This window comes from Thalassophryne amazonica, chromosome 9 (genome assembly GCF_902500255.1).
Source record: "Thalassophryne amazonica chromosome 9, fThaAma1.1, whole genome shotgun sequence".
In the NCBI taxonomy this organism is placed as follows: Eukaryota; Metazoa; Chordata; class Actinopteri; order Batrachoidiformes; family Batrachoididae; genus Thalassophryne; species Thalassophryne amazonica.
Genome location: NC_047111.1, coordinates 94,609,595 through 94,626,188, shown reverse-complemented (window position 1 = coordinate 94,626,188; position 16,594 = coordinate 94,609,595). Strand labels below are relative to the sequence as shown.

At 40.5% G+C, this 16,594-nt stretch overlaps 1 protein-coding gene across 1 annotated transcript in view; it reads left to right on the top strand.

Moving 5' to 3' along the window:
* Positions 1 to 1,285: 1,285 nt before the first annotated feature.
* Positions 1,286 to 16,594, top strand: part of LOC117517989 (roundabout homolog 2-like) — a 334,769-nt gene continuing 319,460 nt past the window's right edge. The window contains exons 1-2 of the mRNA XM_034179106.1: positions 1,286 to 1,809; positions 9,707 to 10,033. Coding sequence (XP_034034997.1) covers positions 1,755 to 1,809; positions 9,707 to 10,033 — 382 coding nt within the window. The 5' untranslated portion in view covers positions 1,286 to 1,754. The remainder of the gene's footprint in view (positions 1,810 to 9,706; positions 10,034 to 16,594) is intronic.

Sequence of the window (16,594 nt, the reverse complement as noted above, 5' to 3'; positions counted from 1 at the left end):
TTAACATACATACACAGTAAAATCACCAGTGTAAAACTAACACTGACAGTGTTGAATTAACACTGCTAGTGTACATATGGTCATACTCTAGTCAGAGTGGAACCATATGTACATTGTCAGTGTTAATTTAACACCGGTGATTTTACTGTGTCGCAAGATGATTTTCAGATATTGCCTTAATGACCTTCTAAAAATGTCAATCAATCAGTCAATCATATTTACTTCCACTAAACATGATGGAACAATCACACTCATCAAGATAAGAAACAAAATGGTGTTGATCTGATCAGACAGTGAATTATTTTACAATTTGCAATGGTGCACTTCTTAAAATGTCAATGAATTTGAAAAAAAAATGTTTCAGTTGAATTCAGCTTGTTTGAAGATCAAAGTCATCAAAGGAAAAACGTCTGATGTTGATGTCATTTTTATCACTTTCATTTTCACAGTAAACACATTTTATGCCATAGAGCAGGCAGATCAGGCTGCACAGAAGTTGGACTACCAACATGCAGACCTAGGTTTGATTCCCAGTCATGCTACCTTCTGTGTTCTTCAACACCTCATCTGTATTGTGTCAGAGCTCCCAGCTATGAATGGGCGCTAGTATCCTGTCCAGGAAGGGTCGTAGATTCTCATTCGCTTCGCAGTATAGAATCTGGGGATAAACACCGACACTAACGGATCTCTGGGTGGTGATAGTCAACATGCTTGGTTCGATTCTCCATCAAAAAAATCAAGAAGGTTTCCTTGGGGAAGATCTATAATCCCCAAGTTGCTCTTCATGTACTGTTGAGCACTTTGCATGGCAACGGCTGACTGGGGTGGGTATGAGTGGATGTATGTGAGGTATCTTTATGTACATCACATACAAAAGTGGCATAGAAATACAGTTCATCTAGGATTTAAGTATTTACACAGTGGAATTGTGCATTTTCAGCATTTTGGTCATGTTCTCAAAATGCTTGATGGCACCTGACGGTCAACTCCAAAACCCAGAACACACAATAATGAACTTTGAGGTGATCCAGATAAGGTGTTGGCTCTATTAAAATACACATTTGGATGGGAGTGATGGTAAGAAATTGAGCTACAGACGTGGAATAACATTGTTAATCCCAAAGCAAAATTCCATTATTGTTTGGATTTAGTGGAAGCATGCGCTCTTGGATTGGTGCAGTTCCAGTAATTTATTGGTATTACTCTACAAAAAAAAAAAAAAAAAAAAAAAAACGGCACATCCAAGCACTCGGCAGCCGGTGTAAAGTGTGACAGTCAGATGTGGTTTATTGGTTGGCTCGGCGCTGGCAGGGCAGCGGAGCGGAGAGGAGGAGCAGAGCTCTGCTGCGCCGCGCGACTCCTCACCTCTCCGACTCAATCCCATCTCCACCTTTCATCCCTCAACTTGTCCCGCACCAGGATGGACGCGTTTGGCCGGAAAATGTCGAAAGAATGCGGGAGACGAGGGCGAGGAGTGCATCGGTAACCGGAGCGGCTTTGGGCGTCGGTGATGTTTGCAATTTATGACTGCAGAAATTACGCGTAGACCAGATCGGCGCACCGGTGCGCTCCCGGAGAGGAAGAATGGACATGTGAACGGGCATGATTCCCGAAATAAGTCCAGTTTTGGTTCATTAACTTGAAAATTGTCAGAGTCGCGCAAGTGAAGAGGATCGATTGCTTAATTGATTGAGATTTTTGTGCACTGGAGGAGGAATTCGTGCGCCAATAGCTCACGGGGCCAATATGCCAGAATGGGTCCTCTACGGTATTTATTCCTCTGTGGACTTCTGCACACTCAAACCGACGGTAAGTTTGTACATCTTTTCCTAACCTTCATTCTCGCCAGTGCGCAATAATTACAGCTGCCAAGTGGATCAAGAAGATACCAAACTTCACTGAGATGTTCCCCTTCAGTTTTAATGGAGCCAAACGTGCAAAAACGCACAAATGCAGCACACATCAAAGCGCATTAATGTGCCTTTCTCGGGGCCCAGTGGGATTCCTTGACTTGGTGTCTGCAGGTTTTCTTTATTTCCACCACAAGTCACCACACCACTTTATCTTCTCAAAGCAGAGAAGCTTTAATTAATAATGTGATTTTTACTCACTATATCTCAGTGATCACAGGCGTTGCTCCTCCTGCACATCATGTCAGAAGGTGCAGCAGCATCATTATTTTTTGCATTAAAATACCAGAATGTATCTGTGTCTGTAAATCAGACCCAGTAATGCATGAGGACTTGCAGTTCTCCATGCATGGGACATGCACCGGTGGAATTTAGTAGTTGTGCAATCAAATCCATAATAAGTGTTCAACTCTGTCTGTTTTCAAGTCACATGGTTTTATGTGACTTTCTTAAATTCAGATTTACTTCTGAATGACTTGCTTTCAATCAACACTTCTGTCACAGTAAATAACTTAAATTTGAAATATTTAAGATAAATATGCATTGCATCTCACAGTGAGAAGGTCTTGAGTTCGATTCCCGCTCGATTCCCGATATGGGGCCCTGCAACAGACTTGCGCCCTGTCCAGGGTGTACCCCGCCTCGTGTTCTATCACCACTGGGATAGGCTCCAGCCCCCCGCCACTCCCTCAACTGGAGTAAGTGGTTGAAGATGAGTGTGTGAGTGATGCATTGCATTGCGTTGCTCATATTGTCTTTGTGTTACATTCTAAAAGAAGAATTTAGGATATGGTCGTGCAAACTTTGTGGAACATCTAGGAAATGTAGGAGACTAAATGATGTCCTGACTGAATTATTTGCAATAGATAATCTATCATCTGTAAGGAACTGTCATATACTATTTAAAAATTAGCAAATAATCTGTCTTGTAAGGTGTTGGGTTATAAGTATTTTGACCTGGGGTTGGTTTCACTTCAATCTTGATGTGTCCTTGTACATGACACTTCCTCTGCATTATCTCCCAGCTCTATGGGGAGTGGTCTTGGTTTGAGAAGTAACCTGTGATGGACTGGCATCTGATCCGCTTCACACTTCATAATGGGGGGATAAGCATTGGCACCAGTGGCCATCAGGACATACAATTTATTGTGCTCATTGTGGCTGAGTTTATTATATTTGTTAATATCTGCTAAATTTTGATGAAACATGCTGAAATTGTTCATCTTGTCTTGGAGCAGAAACCACCACATGTAACAATCTTGCAGTTTTCCCATTACAAAATGGATTTCTGTTGGTTTTGCTGAATATTCCCACCAATGAGTGTGCTGCTAGTTCTCTATTTTCTTGAGTTCTGATTGATTTCTTACATCAGCGTGAGTTTCAGGATGACAGGAAGAATGTGTCAAAAAGACAGATGTTCTGTGGTCAGTGGTCAAATGGGTCATGTGGTTATTAGCCTGAAATTGAGTTTCTCTGAACGGCGGTGGCAGGAAGTTGTCGCCCCAAAGTAGCGTCTATCACATTGGCCCCTTTTCACAAGACTGACTATTTCAAGAAAACCTTGAATATCTGTTTCAGCACCATGGACAGATCTGCATTAGTAGGACTTCTAGCAGAGAACAAAAGACTGCTGCCCAAAATGTTGGATGCATCACAGCTCTTTTGTAGATTCTTAAATAAACAATGATACTGCATGTTTTTCAAGCTGTACAAATATATTTCTGTAGGGCCTTCAGTGTAAGATTCTAGGAAATGCAGCAACTAAATAAGCCCAGCTAAATAGAGAGAGTTAGGATCAGGAAATGCATTTCACAATAAAACCAATCAAATTGAAAAGTATATTTATAATAATTATTATAAAATAAAACAGTGGTGAGTACAGAAAACCCAAATATTAGCTTTGCTAATTACTAATTGGCAAACTGAAAAGTTTACATTTATAATGCCACACCACTAAACGACTAAAACTGTTACTTTGGCTTTTTTTTTGTTTTTTGCCTTTAAAATCTGAAAAACAGGCCTAAAGAGATGAAATTTTAAAATGTAGTGTGAACATGGGATTTCTACCAATCTCAGATGATGATAAAGGTGTATATAAATAATTAAATGACACTAATCAGTGGTATAAATTCATGGTGCAGTTTGTTCAGGAAATAGAAAAAATACACATGAAAAATATATATTGTTTTAATATAATTAATGCATTTACTCTGTCTCGACCTCCTGCGACTCCATCTCCTCGAGGTGATTCTTGTTGCCTTCAAGCAATGTGTCAGTTTTGCTCATTTGATTATTGTATAAGTTGCAAACAGAAAAGCATGTATTTTATATATATATATATATATATATATATATATATATATATATATATATATATATATATATATATATATATATATATATATTGGTGTTTGCAAATATGTTGAACATTACACTGTATTTTAAAAATTGTTAACTGAAATGTAATGGAAATATATTTAGTGGAAGCTAACTGGTCTGCAAATAGTTTTCAAAGTCAGTTTTCAGCTGACTTTGGAATTGATTAGCAGCTCATCAGCTAAGGATTTGTGAACTATTAGTTATTGGAAGCCTTAACTTTACTAAGTAGCTGTTAACTGAACAGCTGAAATGTGCCCACCAATGAAATTAAATCATAAAAGGGTAACTCCATGACTGATTCATGGGGGCCACACCAGGTGCAAGTGTGGACATGCACTCAGCTAGCCCAAGTAGAGAAGATATTAAAAACCAAGATCAATAGAGAAGGTTCATCGGAAACAATGACTTTGCTGCAAAGTGTGAAACGATGGATGGAAAGAACAAAACTATAAAATTACCATGCTGGTACTTAACTTCAAAAGATGGACATGTATCAACATTAAATCACACCTAGACACAAAGTCATTCCAGTGGTACCTGGGGATCATCCAAAGAGACAAAGGACTAAAGACATCTACATAGTCATTACCTCCGGTCATTGGTTAGCATCCAAGTCTCACAATCGTATACGGTGCATCCAGAAAGTATTCACAGCACTGCACTTTTTCCACATTTTCTTGTTACAGCTCTACTCCAAAATGGATTAAATTGATTTTTCTTCAAAATTCTATACACTATACCCCATAATGACAATGTGAAAAAGGTTTTTTAGATTTTTTGCATATTTATTAAAAATTAAAACAAAAAAAAATGAAGAAATCACATGTACGTAAGTATTTACAGCCTTTGCCATGAAGCTCAAAATTGAGCACAGATGGATCCTGTTTCCACTGATCATCTTGAGATGTTTCTACAGCTTAATTGGAGTCCACCTTGGGTAAATTTAGCTGATTGGACATGACATGGAAAGGCTCACACCTGCCTACATATAAGTTCCAACAGTTTACACTCCCCAAAGATAGGTGCTTCAAGCTTGTGGCATCATTTTCAAGAAGACTTGAGGCTGTAATGCATCAACAAAGCATTAAGCAGCGTGTGTGAATACTTATATACAAGTGATTTCTTAGTTTTTTATTTTTAATAAATTTGCAAGAATTAAAAAAAAACCTTTTTCATGTTATTATGGGGTGTTGTGAATAGAATTTTGAGGGAAAAATTAATTCACTACATTTTGGAATAAGGCTGTAACAACAAAATGTGGAAAAAGTGAAGCGCTGTGAATACATTCTGGGTGCACTGTAGTAAGAAAGGAACCATCAGGACCCTAAAAGCAAATGCCTTTGTTTTCCTGCGAAGGTATTGGCATTGCCAAGCACTTCTGTCCAGCAACCTCAGATGCCATACATTCTTCCTAGGTGGCTCTCTGTCTCAAAGGATGAGGACTCAGAGACATTAACATCACATGAAGTGAATGAGTCCGCAATTTTATTACATAAAGATACACTTATGATGGCCGAGTTTAGGAAGACATTAAAATACTGGAACTTAGTCTGGATCACAAACTCAGAAACTGACTCATATTCACTAGTGCTGCAATCATGGTACATATTGAAGGTTGTGTCAGGGTTTTGGACATGTTGCAAATTTCTCTGGGCATGAACCAGTGTGTAGGTACCTCAGTATTGTGAACACTAGTGGCTAGAGAGTGCCAAGGGGACACCCATGTTTATGATAGCCATCTATCTACGGTAGATCGATGTCTACTTTCTAGAGATGGAGATGGGTTGGTTGTCTACCTGGTTGCTGCCACCCAGAACACAAGATGATTCAGTGTGTTGAATGTAGTGATATGCAGCCCCATGTCTCACCACTCAACCAACTTCAATGAACTTTAATGAAGAATGATAATTAAAAACTATGGCAGAGGTCATCAATGTACACATTCTTCCATTTTCGATACCAAATAAATGTGACTGTGGGTCAGGGCAGGCTGGAGCATGCATTGTGCAGACATGAAAATCCCTGTAGACACATTGCCAGTCCATCCACAGACAGTACCCTGCAGGTTCTCCTTGCTGGTGGCACCTCAGTGACACCTGTAACCTATACCACCCAATTAACTTAGGTTTTTTTCTGACAGCACAAATCTCCAACTGTACCTTAGCCACAGTGCAGACTGTCTAATGGGTCAACCAATTAGAATAAGTCACAGTGGCACAAACTGTTTGTTTTGTGTGACACTGTGGATCCACAGAGGCGTTATTTACCCAAGGCACATTATGTATAGTGTTTTAAAAGCATGTTAAAAACATAATGTATCACAATGTTTTTGCGTGTTGGCGCCGGCTAATGGAATGCCTTTTGTCACCAGTCCACTTAACATTACAGATCATCACATCAATTTGACTCACAATTGCAGCTTTATTTCAATGCCTGCAAAACCGCCAGTCACTACGGGTGCCTTTTACAATTTGTAAAATATGTCACCATGAAAAAAAAAAAAAAGATGAGACAGTGTAACAGTGCTTTCGTGCATCTATATCCTATTTATTTCCTTGCATTAAAACAGCTTAAAAGTTTATCGCGCTCAAATCACCCTTGAGATTTGTTTGCAAGCATGTTTCAAATGCACCCATTCTAATGTGCTCACACTCCGTGAAACAGATGAGAGTTGTGATGTTGTGATGTGATGTAAACAAACACAGTGACATTACATTTGGGTCACTCCTCAGTGACATTTCGAGGTGGGCTTTGAAGGATTGAGCTCATTTAAATGGAGCTAAGATGTTCCCATGACAACATAAGTGGGAAGAATTGACCGAGTAAAGGTTGTTAACTTGATATTTCTATGAGGCCATTCATGATGAGGCATTTATAGAATATTTGCTAAAGTATTGTTGACACCGTTGGTTAAATTCTGATATTTAGATGTGTAATGTGCTTTTGATGAAGACAGCGACAGAGGATGTCTGATTTGTGTACTTTGCACATTCAAAATATTGGTGCATAAAGTGAAAGGCTCCATGTAGCAGTCAGTTCTACACCCACGGGGACAACATGTTTGATGATGGCAGCGTTTGATGGAATGTGTTAATGAAAAAGCTAATGAGACATAATGACTCCTCAGCTTCTGTCTGTGAAAGTAAATATTGGAGCACAAGTACTGCACCAACGCAGCATGTAGTGCAGCAACGAATAACCTGATACTTATCAAATATCCCATTAAACACCACAGTGATTTTCCACATTTTCTCTGCCAGTACTGACAAATCTCCTGTGTATTTTCACTGTAAGTATTGTCAATAATAACAGTAATAATAATAATGAAATCACAATTTCCAATTTAATATACAATTCATGCAGTCATTCATTCATTCATTCAGTTGTAATTTATTTACAGATCAAGAACCTGGATTTTAATGGCTTCCTGGACTCAGCTACCATAAGTGTATGTGTACGTGGTGAAAGTTTCGAACTTATAGACACTCACTTATCTCAACAGTGACGTTCATGTCTCTCGATCCTCATGCACACGGCCTTTAATTAGACCAGGATTTCCCAAACTGAGGTGCCTGTACCCCTGGGAGAGCTAGGGTGTGCACAAGAGAAAAATATTAAATCGTAGAAATTATATATATATATATATATATATATATATATATATATATATATATATATATATATGCCGTGGCTATTCGCACGGCGGCCGTGTCCATAACTGTCAATTGGCTATTCGCACGGCAAGACTCTGGTGGCAAAACTTGGAACTAGTTGTATAAACAAATACTGCATTCAAGATGTCATAACTCCTTTAATATTTTTTCAATTTTTCATGATTTTTTTTTTTTTTATTCGGCCGTGTCCACATTTCACTATTCGCACAGCAAGACTCTGGTGGCAAAACTTGGAACTACTTGTATAAACAAACATACTGCATTCAAGATGTCTTAAGTCCTTTAATTTTTTTCGATGTTGATTTTTTTTTTTTCGGCCGTGTCCACAGCTCTCATTTCAGTATTCACACTGCAAGACTCTGGTGGCAAAAGGCCGACCCTATTCGAACGGTGGCCACGTCCATAACTCTCATTTAATGCAGTATGTTTGTTTATACAAGTAGTTCCAAGTTTTACCACCAGAGTCTTGCCGTGCGAATAGCCAAATGAGAGTTATGGACATGGCAGCCGTGCAAATAGCCACTTTCACACACACACACACACACACACACACACACACACACACACACACACACACACACACACACACACACACACACACACACATATATATATCAAAAGTTCCATTTATCCAATCCAAATCCAATCCAATTTCCATGGATTTTGGATAAATGATCACTATTTTCATTTGTTTGCTAAGACCCTCCATACTTTAGGTTGAGTCCAGTCAATAAGCTCAGCTTTTTTGTTTGTTTGTTTGTTTCTGGTTTATATGGCCTTCACTGGACAGTAGCTCCCTGAGTGTTGAATGTTTATTTTTCTTTTATGGAGCGAGCAGTGAGCAATTTCATGGCACTTGGCATCAAAAGGGAAACAATTACAACTTCTGCCTGCAGCGGCAACACACAAAGCAGATGTTTTATCATTGACAAGAAGAAAAAAAGGCTATTTTGCACAGCACTGGTTACTAATATCGGGGGGGGGGGGGGGTACTTTAATGGTGGTATGGGATGCGCAACTTAAGGTGCCTTGGCACTTGCATGAATTTGATTCACTGGCACGCAATCTTGCCATAAACTGTTGTAAACTGCACATGAACTGCAGCTGCGTGCCAGTGCGCAAAGAAAATTTTGAAATGTTCAAAACTTCTGGCATGCACTACTTTCATGAACTAATTGTGAACATTACACAACCTATTCGAAAACACTGTGTCAATGCATGTCATTGCGCACAGGGCATCTGAACGATTATGACAACAAGTCATAAGAAGGAATGAAAATGCAACTGTTTTACCAATACACTACTATATAAGTATTATAAATAATTACCTTTGAGTAAAGACTCCAAATGCGTTCTCTACCGCACGACACACACGAGACAACCTGCAGTTGTAGATAATTTCTCTGTGATTCTGGGAGCGATGAGCCAAATTCTGAGAGCAAATACATCATTGGCTATGAAATGATTATTTTATATAGTGCGGCGTCCAGCAGGACAACGTAGGTTGCATTGGCACAAAGAATTGCACAGCAGTGCAGAGATCAAGTTCATGCAAGTGTCAAGGTGGCTTTAGTCAGGAGTGCACACGGATGCATGAGTGGAAACATTTGTGAATTTTGTTGGGTTGCTTTTTTTGGTCATCAATGAATTTCTTTGGTTGTGCAACATGTATGTTGTGGGACCACAGGACCAGAATCAACCACAGCTTTAACAGTTCTATCCACCCTCTTCTTCCCTTTTCAGGGTCTCGTCTTCGCCAGGAAGACTTTCCTCCTCGCATTCTAGAGCATCCTTCTGACCTCTTTGTGTCTAAAGGCGAGCCAGCCACTCTGAATTGTAAAGCAGAGGGTCGCCCAACGCCGACAGTAGAATGGTATAAAGACGGTGAGCGTGTGGAGACAGACCGGGACAACGCACGCTCTCATCGTATGCTCCTGCCCAGCGGGTCCCTCTTCTTCCTACGCATTGTCCACGGGCGACGCAGCAAACCTGATGACGGCAACTATGTGTGCGTGGCCCGCAACTATCTTGGAGAAGCCGTGAGCCGGAATGCATCTCTACAAGTAGCACGTGAGTGTGATTTTCACATAGCGAGCACTGAAAACAGTGCCGTTTATGCTCAGTGGGGTGGAACATTTTGTGGTTGATGCACTAGGAAATAACATCTCTCGCAACATGAGCGGTGTTGCCTCTTCACGGCACACACAAATGTGTGTGCACGTTTGTGTGGCGTGATTACTCATTTGCATAGCATGTGTGCATGTTTGTGTGTAAATATGTTTTCAGACTGCTACCGAGACCTGCTTGCATGACCTGTTTGAGTAATGTATGGGCAGAACTGTGAATCGCCCCAGGGGGTGAGGGAAAGGGGGCAGTATTTTAACCTAGCTTACTCCCTTTCTCTGTTTGGTTTTGGAATGCTGCAGCATGCTCCCAGCCAGTTCTCTCCCTGTGTGGGAAGAGAGGTGCTCGGGGCTGTTCACATTTCCATTATGTGCTAAACTGAGCTGATTTCTTGCCATGAACAAGATGCACGCACGCTCGGGCGCACACACAGATGTATATGGATGCCTGTGTGCATAAACACCCACATTGTCTTTTCTGCTGTGTGATTCTTTCTTCCCCTCAAAGAGATGCAACACAAAAGTCAAAATTGGGTATTTGAGTCTGAAGTCTACTGCGCATTTAATTTTTAACTCACGAAGGCAAACATCTGTGTGTACTTACTGAGAGTGTGCATCTCTTACTTATAAAGTGATACATTTCTAGATACATGGGCGACGATACGATTCAGGAATGATATTTATTATAGAATTATATATCCATAAAGCAAGAAACATCTGTGTGTGTGTATGTGGCTCACATATCTCTGACTGTCAGATCGACCTCAGCTTTCAGATATAGCTTGCTCATGGCACGACGATGTCCTTTATTATGAAAATTTTAATTTTCAAAAAGTTTCTTTTGACATTAAACCTTTATTTTGGCATTGTAACATTAGTACTTCCAGGATAGCGCCCTGTGTGGCGTCTCTGTCTTGCAAAACCTCCGTTTGTATACAGGTTTCCTTCAAAAGTTGTTTCCATGTTCCATTCATTCCATTTATTTCATTATATACAGTAAAACCGCCAACTTATTTTATATATATATATATATATATATATATATATATATATATATATATATATATATATATATATATATATATACAACCCCTGGCAAAAATTATGGAATCACCCTGTAAATTTTCATCCCCAAAACTAACACCTGCATCATATCAGATCTGTTCGTTAGTCTGCACCTAAAAAGGAGTGATCACACCTTGGAGAGCTGTTGCACCAAGTGGACTGACATGAATCATGGCTCCAACACGAGAGATGTCAATTGAAACAAAGGAGAGGATTATCAAACTCTTAAAAGAGGGTAAATCATCACGCAATGTTGCAAAAGATGTTGGTTGTTCACAGTCAGCTGTGTCTAAACTCTGGACCAAATACAAACAACATGGGAAGGTTGTTAAAGGCAAACATACTGGTAGACCAAGGAAGACATCAAAGCGTCAAGACCGAAAACTTAAAGCAATATGTCTCAAAAATCGAAAAATGCACAACAAAACAAATGAGGAACGAATGGGAGGAAACTGGAGTCAACGTCTGTGACCGAACTGTAAGAAACCGCCTAAAGGAAATGGGATTTACATACAGAAAAGCTAAACAAAAGCCATCATTAACACCTAAACAGAAAAAAACAAGGTTACAATGGGCTAAGGAAAAGCAATCGTGGACTGTGGATGACTGGATGAAAGTCATATTCAGTGATGAATCTCGAATCTGCATTGGGCAAGGTGATGATGCTGGAACTTTTGTTTGGTGCCGTTCCAATGAGATTTATAAAGATGACTGCCTGAAGAGAACATGTAAATTTCCACAGTCATTGATGATATGGGGCTGCATGTCAGGTAAAGGCACTGGGGAGATGGCTGTCATTACATCATCAATAAATGCACAAGTTTACGTTGATATTTTTGACAATTGAAAGGATGTTTGGGGATGATTAAATCATTTTTCAAGATGATAATGCATCTTGCCATAGAGCAAAAACTGTGAAAACATTCCTTGCAAAAAGACACATAGGGTCAATGTCATGGCATAGGGTCAGTGTCAACGAGCAGATCTGATTTGATGCAGGTGTTAGTTTGGGGGATGAAAATTTACAGGGTGATTCCATAATTTATTCCTCAGAATTGAGTGATTCCATATTTTTTTCCTCTGCTTGGTCTAAAAAAGTAACCGTTACTGACTGTCACAATCTTTTTTTCTTGATTTCTTATAGTGTTTCTTAAAGCCAGAAAGTTGCCATTTGAAATGACTTTAGTTTTGTGTCATGTCTGTGATCTGCTTTTTTTCTACAAAATTAAACAACTGAATGAACATCATCCGAGGCCAGTGATTCCATAATTTTTGCCAGGGGTTGTATATACGAGGGCTGTCCATAAAGTATAGGTCCTTATTATTTTTTTCAAAAACTATATGGATTTCATTCATATGTTTTTTACGTCAGACATGCTTGAACCCTCGTGCGCATGCGTGAGTTTTTCCACGCCTGTCGGTGACGTCATTCGCCTGTGAGCACTCCTTGTGGGAGGAGTCGTCCAGCCCCTCGTCGGAATTCCTTTGTCTGAGAAGTTGCTGAGAGACTGGCACTTTGTTTGATCAAAATTTTTCTAAACCTGTGAGACACATCGAAGTGGACACAGTTCAAAAAATTAAGCTGGTTTTCGGTGAAAATTTTAACGGCTGATGAGAGATTTTGAGGTGATACTGTCACTTTAAGGACTTCCCACGGAGCGAGACGTCGCGCAGCAGTCCCAGGCACCATCGTCAGCCTGTTTCAAGCCGAAAACCTCCACATTTCAGGCTCTATTGATCGAGGACGTCGTGAGAGAGAAGAAATCGGTTTCAGCATTTTATCCGGATATTCCACTGTTAAAAGAGATTTTTTTAATGAAAGACGTGCGGGCGGATTGCAGCGTCGGCTCGCAGCCGCCGCGATGCTCCGCCACAGGAAAAACACCTCCGTTGGAAGCCTTAAGGACAAGTTGGAACATGTCCAGCTGTTAAACAATTTCTCAGATACTCACTCCACTGAAAGCCATCAAAAGCCGCCTGGATTTTACAAATGGTTATCAACACGGAGGTGTTTTTCCTGTAATGCCGCACCGCGCCGGCTGAGTCCCAATGCGCGGACCCGTCCGCACGTCTTTCATTAAAAAAATCTCCTTTAACAGTGGAATATCTGGATAAAATGCTGAAACCGACTTCTTCTGAAACTTCTCTGTTCTCTCACGATGTCCTGGATCAATAGAGCCTGAAATGTGGAGGTTTTCAGCTTGAAACAGGCTGACGACGGCGCCTGGGACTGCTGCGCGACGTCTCGCACCGTGGGAAGTCCTTAAAGCGACAGTATCACCTCAAAATCTCTCATCAGCCGTTAAAATTTTCACCGAAAACCAGCTTAATTTTTCGAACCGTATCCACTTAAAATTTTGATCAAACAAAGCGCCAGTCTCTCAGCAACTTCTCAGACAAAGGAATTCCGATGAGGGGCTGGACGACTCCTCCCACAAGGAGTGCTCACAGGCGAATGACGTCACCGACAGGCGTGGAAAAACTCACGCATGCGCACGAGGGTTCAAGCATGTCTGACGTAAAAACATATGAATGAAATTCATATAGTTTTTGAAAAAAATAAAAGGACCTATACTTTATGGACAGCCCTCGTCCGTTACTTTTCTAACAGACCTCGTATATATATATATATATATATAATATATATATATATATATATATATATATATATATATATATACATATATATATATATATATATATATATATATATATATATATATATACGAGGTCTGTTAGAAAAGTAACGGACCTTTTTATTTTATGCAAAAAATATATGGATTTGATTCATATGTTTTTACATCAGCCAAGCTTGAACCTTCGTGCGCATGCATGAGTTTTTTCACGCCTGTCGGTTGCGTCATTCGCCTGTGGGCAGGCTTTGAGTGAGCACTGGTCCACCCCTCATCATATAAAACTGCTAACAAAACCGATATGGAGTGATGAGATATATATATATATATATATATATATATATATATATATATATATATATGTATTCACATTTTGTAATTAACGGTTTGTGGATAATTCACTATTTGCTGCTGATTCAAACAGAGGCAATACATGTTTAAACTCTTTTTTCCAATCTGGTGAAAGTGAAAATTATGTGTTTACAGCTGCTGCTTGGACACAATAAATCATGTGAATATTCCACCATGATCTCTGAGAAACTGAAACTGCCATTTTTACTCTTTTCTTGACATTTTATAGACTCCATAATTGGCTGCCCTGCTTGTTTTACAATGGTGAAAGTGAGTTTGGTGAATGCTGGGCCTAATGACTTGACAGTGATGTATGCACCGCGCTCCATTGTGTTGTGATAAGCGTTGCAGAGGGACTGCAGTGAGGTTGCGACTCGCGTTGATTTGTCAGCCTCTGTGTGTCTGTGTTTGACTTCAGAATGAAACCACAAGAAAAAATGAAAAAGTCAGCTAACAGCCCTGAACGTAATAGCCAGCCTGTTGAGACATTATCTGAGATCTTCTGGTGCCCACAACCTCGTTTTGTCTTATTGCTTTTTCCACATTATGGACATTTTTATTTCTATTGTCTAGTCTTACGGGTGTTATGCTCTTTCCTTCCTTCCTAATCAATGATGCTGAACTGTCTGGGAGATGCTAATGCCCTGCGTCCGTTGGATCCTCTGAAATTTATGTTGCACATCTTTAAAGCTACAGTATGTAGGATTTAGTGCCGTCTAGTGTTGATGTTGCAGATTGCACTATGCCATTGCTTGTCATGATTCCCTGTCTCTTCATGCTTTCACATCTTTGGTTTTGGTGATTCATGCTACCTTGCAATATATATGGGCCCCCATTTCACAAAAATGAGGATTTCCAAACTTTCAAGCCTACAAGAAGACAGTGAAAAGGGGAGAAACCACTTTTGGGCTTCTGTATCAACTAGGGCTGCCACAAACGATTATTTTGATAATCGACTAGTCACTGATTATTTTTGTGATCAGGCGACTAATCGGATCACATGTAAATTGCGACTTATCGCAGGTGCTCTTATATAACCACCACCAACTTCAAGCTTGAAGTCTTTAAGGTATTGCTAGCTACAAACAAAGACAATTAAGATGATAGTTCATTCAACTTTTACTTGTTAACTAAGTCATCCATTGAAGAGGAACATATTTTTTTAGCACTGTCCTATTGGCATCCATCTGTCTGTGTGGGTTTGATGGCGTGGCATCCAATTTGTTTTTTTGCTTTTGTTTGTTTGTTTTTATACACTTTTTCAATTCAATTTCAATTTATTTAATTTATATATCACAGCAAAGCTGCCTAAAAGGCGCTTCACACAAGTAAGGTCTAACCTTACCAACCCCTAGAGCACTGTAATGTAGCATTATAAAACATTAGCATTACCATATTTCCTTCAAATATGACATTGCTGTTATAACATGATAGCAAACACATATGTGTGCTAAGACTAATGAAATCGTTATCGTTAATGTTTACAACTAAGTAACTCACTATAGACGTGAATGTTAGCCGCTAACTAGCCAGTTAGCTTAACGAGACAAATCTTGCTTCGTCAGAATCAGCCACAGTGTGTTTCCTTCTCAGATACTCCTGCATCGCCGTTGTACTGCAGTGGAAGGCGAGTTCTGTCTTGCAGATTTTACATTGCACGTTTTTCTCTTTAATTTGGTGAAAATGCTCCCGAACTTTGAGTGTCGTTGCATGATATTTTGGGGATAACTTTTCTGGTGACATCACAGCTGACTTGGATCACCGCCATCGCTAGGACAGAAAGGCAGCGGAAGGTACAGCGGCAGTTTTGAGAGAAAAACAAAGCTTAAACAAACAAGCGATTACGTCCATCCATCCATCCATTTTCTTCCACTTTATCCGGAGTCGGGTCGCGGGAGCAGCAGCTCAAGCAAAGCCGCCCAGACCTCCCGATCCACACACACCTCCCCCAGCTCCTCCAGGGGAACCCCAAGGTGTTCCCAAGCCAGCCGAGAAATGTAGTCCCTCCAGCGTGTCCTGGGTCTTCCCCGGGGCCTCCTCCCAATGGGACGTGCCCGGAACACCTCTCCAGCGAGGCGTCCAGGGGGCATCCAGAAAAGATGCCCGAGCCATCTCAACTGACTCCTTTCGATGTGGAGGAGCAGGGGCTCGACTCCGAGCTCCTCCCGAGTGACCGAGCTCCTCACCCTATCTCTAAGGGAGCGCCCAGCCACCCTGCGGAGGAAACTCATCTCGGCCGCCTGTACTCGCAACCTCGTTCTTTCGGTCATGAGCAAACCTCATGACCATTAGTGAGGATCGGAACGTAGATCGATCGGTAAATCGAGAGCTTTGCCCCCTTACTCGGCTCTCTCTTCACCACGATGGTCCGATACAGTGACCGCATCACTGCAGATGCTGCACCGATCCATCTATCGATCTCACGCTCCATCCGTCCCTCACTCGTGAACAAGACCCCG